At 35.9% G+C, this 8,758-nt stretch overlaps 2 protein-coding genes and 1 pseudogene across 2 annotated transcripts; all 3 read right to left on the bottom strand.

The window, feature by feature from the left end:
* On the bottom strand, positions 1 to 1,180 carry LOC114076801 (annotated as a pseudogene).
* A 575-nt stretch (positions 1,181 to 1,755) lies between these two features.
* On the bottom strand, positions 1,756 to 3,088 carry LOC107017529 (uncharacterized protein DDB_G0290685-like). Its single transcript, XM_015217715.2, has 5 exons — positions 2,954 to 3,088; positions 2,847 to 2,875; positions 2,669 to 2,771; positions 2,531 to 2,583; positions 1,756 to 2,449 (listed from the first exon to the last, which is right to left on the bottom strand). The coding sequence occupies exons 1-5, from the start codon at positions 3,050 to 3,052 to the stop codon at positions 1,864 to 1,866; spliced, it is 870 nt and encodes a 289-aa protein (XP_015073201.2). The 5' UTR covers positions 3,053 to 3,088; the 3' UTR covers positions 1,756 to 1,863.
* Positions 3,089 to 4,997: 1,909 nt separating this feature from the next.
* LOC107016961 (uncharacterized protein DDB_G0290685-like) lies at positions 4,998 to 6,503 on the bottom strand. The gene is made up of 5 exons (XM_015217261.2): positions 6,379 to 6,503; positions 6,264 to 6,295; positions 6,090 to 6,189; positions 5,949 to 6,004; positions 4,998 to 5,867 (listed from the first exon to the last, which is right to left on the bottom strand). The coding sequence occupies exons 1-5, from the start codon at positions 6,475 to 6,477 to the stop codon at positions 5,249 to 5,251; spliced, it is 906 nt and encodes a 301-aa protein (XP_015072747.2). The 5' UTR covers positions 6,478 to 6,503; the 3' UTR covers positions 4,998 to 5,248.
* Between the last annotated feature and the right edge of the window lie 2,255 nt (positions 6,504 to 8,758).

Raw genomic sequence — 8,758 nt, 5'->3', positions numbered from 1 at the left:
TTAGCGTCTAAAGTATTGATGAGCACGCCTAAATCTTGTTCCTCGTTTAAATGAGGCAACGGTACACCATTCCAGAACGTAACCACGCCCCTGCCACAAAAACAGTTACTCATTTGTACCAACCCTTACAATTATGTGTACACTGTGTTGCAAATATGTAATTAGAAACTTACAAGAACAAAAGGAATCTAATTGTAGTAGCATCTCCATCTTGATGAGTATTTTGCTCATTAGCGCCTAAATATTGTTCCTCGTTTAAATGAGGCAACGATACACCATTCCAGAACGTAACCACGCTCCTGCCACAAAAATACTCATTTGTATCAAACCCTTACAATTATCTGTATACTCTGTTACATATTTGTGGTTAGAAACTTACAATAACAAAACGAATCTAAGCGTACTAGCATCTCCATCTTGATCAACATTTTGTTCATTGGCGTCGTCACCTTGATCATCATTTTGCTCATTAGCGCCTAAATCTTGATCAACATTTTGCTCGTTAGCGCCTAAATGAAGCAATGATACACCATTCCAGAAACTAAGCTCGCTCCTGCAACAAAACACTCAATTTGTATCAACCCTTACAATTATATGTACACTCTGTTGCAAATTTGTAATTAGAAACTTACAATTTCAAAATGAATCTTCCTTCTCTAACATACTCGTACCATCGTGGGGCTTCAATCTGGAGATCAAATTAAAAAAATAATCAGAACTTACTAAATTAAAAAAACAACAACAAAATCTTCTTATTCATGTAAACCATCTTACAAATTTCCACCCGATCATCGTTCCACATTGGCCACAGTAAGTATTGGCTATGGTACTTCCAAAATGATGATTCACATCGTCCGATACAAGAACATTATGCCTGCATATTTACACGTATATATAACTTAGGGTACAGAAATTAATCTCAAGTTGAACGAAATCAATCACGAGACTTACACTCTACTAAAGATCCCTCCTGGATGAACCTGCAAAGTGTACAAGAAAAATAAGTTGGTTCTGTTCTTAATTCATGAAGCAAATTGGAAGAAATCATTATATTTGAATCGTTACATACCATCAAAATATAATCTTGGACGTGTGCAACTGGATTTCTGCACGTATGACAGTAGATTCTTTCATTAGAATTTCTTCTTGATTTGTTGGTGTGGTCGCATATTATCATCATTGTATCAACTTTATTGAATCAAACTCAGAGAGGAGATTATATCAAATGAAAAAAAATGGATGGAAATGATGAGAAGACAAAATGTTTATATAGAAAACCAACTTCTTGATTCTTGATTTTACAGTTCACTTTCTGTTTACCCTCCAAAACTAACTTCATTTTAATTTCTGATACTAGTCATATTCACATTTTATGTTGCAACTGATTTAAAATTATATATGTTTCATTTTCTTTGAGTCGAGGGTCTCTCGGAAATAGTCTCTTTACCTCCACATAAGGTCTGCATGTTACTTATCCCACTTGAGGGATAGGCCCTTTCTCTCAAGCACTATAAACCTGAGATAGGCCCTTTCTCTCAGCACTATAAACCTGTTAAATGGAACGTCGAGATTAGTATCGTGAAGGCATGAAACTTCATCCTATATTCCATCACGAACATACTAGCATTGACTCTATAGCTGGTGCAGTTAAGGAAATTAAAAACAAGCTAAGCAGCACATAGAGAACGGAGCTCAAACATGTAAAACGTTCAGTGTCAATTGGTTTATTCCAACTTGAAGTAGTAATATGTACTGCAATTTTTACAACAGAAATGGAAACAGACAATTATGAATTATAGCATTTTGTATTAGCAGCGAATATGAGCATGAATAGTCTATCAATGTCTGCATTTTCATCTTCATTCAGTTCATTGGAGTGCCGCCATCTTGATCAGCATTTTCCTCATTCACGCCCACATCTTGATCAGTAGAGTCTCCATCTTGATCAGTAACGTCTCCATCTTGATCAGTAGCGTCTCCATCTTGATCAGTAGCGTCTCCATCTTCATCAGTAGAGTCTCCATCTTGATCAGTAGAGTCTCCATCTTGATCAGCATTTTCCTCATTCACGCCCACATCTTGATTAGTAGAGTCTCCATCTTGATCAGTAACGTCTCCATCTTGATCAGTAGCGTCTCCATCTTCATCAGTTGAATCTCCATCTTCATCAGTAGAGTCTCCATCTTCATCAGTTGAATCTCCATCTTCATCAGTAGAATCTCCATCTTCATCAGTAGCGTCTCCATCTTGATCAGTAGCATCTCCATCTTGATCAGTAGCGTCTCCATCTTGATCAGTATTTTCCTCATTCACGCCCACATCTTGTTCATTAGCATCATTTTGTTCATGAGCATCTCCATCTTGATCTGCATTTTCCTCATTAGCGCCTAAATCTTGTTCTTCGTTTAAATGAAGCAATGGTACACCATCCCAGTAACAAAGCCCACTCCTGCCACAAAATACTCATTTGTATATCAACCCTTACAAATTATATGTACACTCTGTTGCAAATTAGTAATTAGAAACTTACAAGAACAAAACAAATCTTCCATCTCTGACCACAAACCATAGTGGGACTTGAATCTAGAGATCAAATAAGAAAAAATTTAGTACTATTTTAAAACAACAAACAACAACAAATTCTTCTTGTTCATGAAAACCATCTTACATATTCCCACCCGATCAACATTCTACATTGACCACAGTACGTATCGGCTATGATACTTCCAAAATGAAAATTCTCATGATCATTCGATACAACAACATTATACCTGCATATATACACATATATAACTTAGACTACAGAAATAAATCTCAAGTTGCACGAAATCAATTATGAGACTTACACTCTACTAAAGACCCCTGCTCGACGAACCTGCAAGAAAATAAGTTAGTTCTGTTGTTAGTGAAGAAACAAATTGGAAGAAATCGTTATATTTGAATCATTACATACCCTCGAAATATAATCTTGGACGCGTGCAACTGGATTTCTGCACATACGACAGTAGATGCTATCAATAGAATTTCTTCTTGATTTCTTGAGTATCATCATTGTATCAACTCATAGAGGAGATTATATCAAATGAAGAGAAAAATGGATGGGAATTATAAGAATGAATATAATGGAAATGATGAGAAAACAATATGTTTATATAGAAAACTAACTTCTTGATTCTTGATTTTACCGTTAACTCTCTGTTTACCCTCCAAAACTCTTTTCTTTTTAATTTCTAATAGTAGCCATATTCATATTTAATTGTCTACTTGTGCACATTCAAAATTGGACGACATAAATATAAAAGGGGAACTTTCACATATATCCACTTAAAAATAGCGTGATTACACTCAATAACTATAGTTTGATAATTACTATTCGTAGCTACATGTTATATGGAGGAAACAGGCGAGCGAAACTGGGAGAAAGGGGGAAAAGAATGGGAGAAAGGTGAATTGTATATGTATATCGGTTAGATAATTGTATATTATACATATCTATTTGTATATATGGCAACCGAGAGTGGGAGAGGGAGGAGAGAGGCGAGCGAGACTTGGAGAAGGAGGAGACAAGCGAGCCAGATTGGGAGAGGGAGGAGAGAGGCGAGCGAGAGAGGGCAGAGAGCGAAGAGATGTGGATTGTATATGTATATAATTGTATATTATACATATACATTTGTATTTAAGGCAAGTGAGATCGGGAGAGGGAGGAGAGAAGCGACCCAGAATGGAAGAGGGAGGAGAGACGAGCGAGAGAGGGCATAGAGAGGAGAGATGTGAATTATATAGGTATATAATTGTATATTATACATATATATTTGTATATAAGGCAAGAGAGATTGGGAGAGGGAGGAGAGAAGCGAGCCAGATTGGGAGAGAGAGGAGAGACGAGAGAGAGAGGGCAGAGAGCGGAGATAGGTGAATTGTATATGTATATAATTGTATATAAGGCAAGCGATATTGGGAGAGGGAGGAGAGAGGCGAGCGAGACTGGAAAAGGGAGGAGAGAGGTGAGTGAAAGAGGGGAGAGAGAGGGAGAGAGATTAATTGTATATGTATATAAGTTAAATCATTGTATATTATACATATGTATTTGTATATTGTGGCGAATTATACATAAATAAACGTGACTAATTAAACAAACTCGAAGTTAGCCCACGTAATTAATGTATAATGTTAGTCGCGAGTGGTAATTATAGCAAATTATAACTATGATGAGTAATTAAATAGTAAGTATAAATTTGCTTTGTTGCGTAATTTTTCCAATATTCAGTGAGGCAAAGTTAAAAAGAGCATATTTATGTATTAGACCTTAAAATTATATAGAGAAAAAAATGTACCCTGTATCGTTTTCTTGAGTCGAGGGTCTCTAGGGAATAGTCTCTTTACTTCCACGAGGTAGTGATAAGGTGTACATACATACTATCTTACTCAGACACCACTTTAGCTAATGAAATTTCACCGAGTATGTTGTTGTTTCGTTTTTTTTTATTTACTTACAAGAAATACACTTTATATTTCAATCTATTCCCCTTATTATTAGATACCATAAATAGCGTCTCCAGAACGCCTCCATTGAAACTTGTAGGCAACTTTTGGCTTAGGAAAAGCAGCTCAGATAGACCCTTTCTCTCAGCATCTATAAACCTGTTCGATGGAACATCGAGATTAGTCTCATGAAGTTGAAACAAGATAGATAGCACGGTGAGATTCCAGTGAAGGCGTAAGATTTTAAGTGGTTCCGTGAAGTTGAGACAACAGTTACACCGTGAACGTGCAATGAAGGCTATGAGTTTTGCTAACTTACTACATGAAGGTGCTACCAAGCCTCATTATTACAACCACTCGTTTATAATAATATTTCACTGTAACGACTGAATTTATGGAGAATGTACCAATTTTTCAACATTCTACCGGCTACCTACAACAACAATAGCATACATACACTTATCTCGAGTTTGAAAAATAGGCGTTAAAATGTGACTTCACCATATACAATAGTGTAAGAAAACAAACAAAAAGTTCACTAGCATTGAGTACTGTATAGCTGTTGCAGTTGAGGAAATTAAAAACAAACTAAACAGCATACAGAGAACGGAGCTCAAACGTGTAAAAAGTTGAGTCCCAAAACAGAAATGGAAACAGAATATGACTCAATTACGAATTATAGCACTTTGTATAAGCAGTATGTCAGCATGAGTAGGCTATCAATGTCTACATTCTCATCATTAGCTGCTCTGCATCGAATCTTCATTCAGTTCATTGGATCCCCGCCATCTTGATCATCATTCTGTTCATTTCTAGCTCCATCTTGAACTGCAGCATTAGCGCCCATATCTTGATCATCATTCTGTTCATTTCCGCCTCCATCTTGAACAACAGCATTAGCGCCCACATATTGATCATCATTCTGTTCATTTCCGCCTCCATCTTGAACAACAGCATTAGCGCCCACATATTGATCATCATTCTGTTCATTTCCGCCTCCATCTTGAACAACAGCATTAGCGCCCACATATTGATCATCATTCTGTTCATTTCCGCCTCCATCTTGAACAACAGCATTAGCGCCCACATATTGATCATCATTCTGTTCATTTCCGCCTCCATCTTGAACTGCAGCATTAGCGCCCACATCTTGATCATCATTCTGTTCATTTCCGCCTCCATCTTGAACTGCAGCATTAGCTTCTCCATCTTGCTCATTAACGCCTAAATCTTGATTTGCATTTTGCTCATTAACGCCTAAATCTTGATTTGCATTTTGCTCATTAGCGCCTAAACCTTGATTTGCATTTTGCTCATTAGCGCCTACACCTTCATTTGCATTTAAACGAAGGAATGGTACTCCATCCCAGAAAGCAACCTTTCTCCTGCCATAAAACACGATCATTTGTATCAACCCGTTACAATTATATGTACACTCTGTTGCAAATTTATAATTAGAAACTTACGACATCAACATGAATCTTCCTGCTCTAGCAGCCACGGACCCTAGTGGGACTACAATCTGGAGATCATCGAAATAAAAACAAATTCAGTACTTAACTATTTACAGAACAACAAAATCTTCTTGTTCATGTAAATCATCTTACAAATTTCCACCCAATCAACGTTCCACATCGGCCACAGTAAGTATCAGCTGTGATAAATCCATACAGATGATCCATATCGCCTGGTACGTAAACATTATACCTACATATATACACAGCAAAACTAATAAATCGATCTCAACAAGTTGCACAAAATCAATCAATCATGAGACTTACACTCTTCTAATTATGATCGTTCCTCGACGAACCTGCAAAGTTTACAAGATCATAAGTTACATTGCAAGAACTATAACTTAATTCATTCATGAAATCATTATACACGAATCCATACCCTCCGAATATAATCTTGAACGCGTGCAACTGGATTTCTGCACGTACGACAGTAGATTCTTTCATTAGAATTTCTTTTCGATTTCTTGAATAGCTTCATTGTATCAATTCAGAGAGAAGGTTATGAGAGATCAGTAGAAGAATGAATTTAATGGAAATTATGACAACACAAAGTAAAAATGTATGTTTATATATAGAAAACTAACTTGTTGAATTCTTGATTTTACTGTTAAAACTCTCTATTTTCCCTCCAAAACTAACTTCTTTTTTTAATTTCTCATAAGGCTTTTAATTCTTTACTTCGACCATTTTGTTCGAGTATTAATATGAAATATCGGTTAGGCTGTGTATTAGTTGGTTCGGTTTATCGGTTATCATTTTGTAAATATGATAAACTGTAATACAATGTTTAGGATATTTGACTTATTGGTTATTAATGATTATCAGTTTAACAATTAAGATTTGACACATAAAAATCATTTAAAATCACTGACAAACTAAATGAACATACACATGAGAGTTGACAAATTGCATCTTGCTTTAAAACAAATAGTATCACATTGTAGAATAACAACTTGAATACTCTAAGTTAAAAACTTTATATACCAAATGGTATAAATACAATTATTTAATTTACTATCATCAAAACTTTAACAATCGTTAACGCAATAATAGAAAATCAAAATCATCACTGAAACCGCTAAAGCACTAACCCATTATCGATAAATTAATAATTTTTTTGTTTCAATTTGATTTTGAACCACTTTTTATATCCTGACAAATTGAGTATCGCTTGTTGCGGAAGCCGAATATATAGAGAGTGATGGAATCACAACTACTATATCTAAAGGTAGCTAATAAATAGTAAATGAGACAACAAGAGAAAGAACACCAGGAATTAACGAGGTTCGGCAAACTTTTGTTTTCTTTTGCCTACTACTCGGACACAACCAACCAATATTTATTTCACTCCAAAAGAGTACAAGTGAAATACTACAAGAGAGAAAGAAGAACAAATGCCTTAGGAGATGAGAAGGCAAGTGAGAGGTGTGTTACAAATGAATTAGGAGCTACCTATTTATAGGAGTAAATTCTTCCTATTGATGTCATCCATGACATCACAATATGTCAAAATGTCAACATTTACCTTGTGAAATCAATTTATGGTTCACCTAAATTTCACCTACAAAAGTTGCTATCTTGACTTTTATACCAATGAAGAATTATCCTCCTAACTACCATATCTTCTCATTAATCCATTTTTGAATCTTGTCAAATTTAACAAATCTCCACCTTGGCAAGATTCTCCATTTTCAACTTTCTCTCAACAACAATTTTGATTGTGTCTTCAACCCTAATCTTCAATGTTCAACAATGTTGATCAAGTTCAAACAATGTTGAAACTTGACTGCAGTCACCACTTTTGTCAACATATCGGCAGGATTATCTGTAGTATGAATTTTCTGCATTATGACTCCACCATCTTCTATGATTTCTCGTATGAAATGATATCGGACGTCAATGTGCTTCGTCCTTGCATGATAAACTTGGTTCTTTGCTAATTGAATAGCACTCTGACTATCACAAAATATTGTGATTTCTTCTTGTCCAATACCAAGCTCTCTAAGCAATCCTCGAAGCCAAATTGCTTCCTTCGCAGCCTCTGTAATTGCCATGTACTCTGCCTCAGTGGTAGACAAAGCAACTGTTGACTGCAAAGTAGACTTCCAACTAACTGGTGCATTTGCAATAGTGAAAACATAACCAGTAGTTGATCTTCGTTTGTCCAAATCACCTGCATAATCTGAGTCACAATATCCAACAAGATATTGACTATCTTTCTGCTCGAAAACCAAACCAACATCTACAGTATTATGAATATACCGTAGAATCCATTTTACAGCCTGCCAATGATCCTTTCCAGGATTGTGCATGTACCTGCTTACAACTCCAACAGCGTGTGAAATATCTGGCCTTGTGCAAACCATTGCATACATCAAGCTACCAATAGCATTAGCGTATGGTACTCTTGACATATATTCTCGTTCAGCTTCATTATTAGGTGACATAGCATCACTAAGCTTAAAATGAGGAGCAAGCGGAGTGCTAACCGACTTCGTTTTTTTATTCATACCGAATCGCTTTAGTACTCTCTTCAAATATTCCTTTTGAGATAAATAGAGTTTCTTTGAATGTCTATCTCTTTTTATCTCCATGCCAAGAATCTTCTTTGCCTCACCCAAATCCTTCATCTCAAACTCCTTTCTTAGTTGAATCTTTAGCTTCTCAATTTCCTCTTGACTCTTAGAAGCTATCAACATATCATCAACATATAGGAGAAGGTATATAAAGGAATTATCTTCAAGCTTGCGCAAATACAC

Source organism: Solanum pennellii, chromosome 4 (assembly GCF_001406875.1).
Source record: "Solanum pennellii chromosome 4, SPENNV200".
In the NCBI taxonomy this organism is placed as follows: Eukaryota; Viridiplantae; Streptophyta; class Magnoliopsida; order Solanales; family Solanaceae; genus Solanum; species Solanum pennellii.
Note: the sequence above shows the minus strand (reverse complement) of the source record. Positions and strands in the feature narration are given on the sequence as shown.

Coding starts and splice junctions, on each gene's coding strand:
- LOC107017529 (XM_015217715.2), bottom strand. CDS start 3,052: ATGATGATACTCAAGAAATCAAGAAGAAATTCTATTGATAGCATCTAC. Junction 2,876..2,953: donor TCCAAGATTATATTTCGAGG/GTATGTAATGAT, acceptor ATTTTCTTGCAG/GTTCGTCGAGCAGGGGTCTT. Junction 2,450..2,530: donor GGAAGATTTGTTTTGTTCTT/GTAAGTTTCTAA, acceptor ATTTTGTGGCAG/GAGTGGGCTTTGTTACTGGG.
- LOC107016961 (XM_015217261.2), bottom strand. CDS start 6,477: ATGAAGCTATTCAAGAAATCGAAAAGAAATTCTAATGAAAGAATCTAC. Junction 6,005..6,089: donor CGTTGATTGGGTGGAAATTT/GTAAGATGATTT, acceptor GATGATCTCCAG/ATTGTAGTCCCACTAGGGTC. Junction 5,868..5,948: donor GGAAGATTCATGTTGATGTC/GTAAGTTTCTAA, acceptor GTTTTATGGCAG/GAGAAAGGTTGCTTTCTGGG.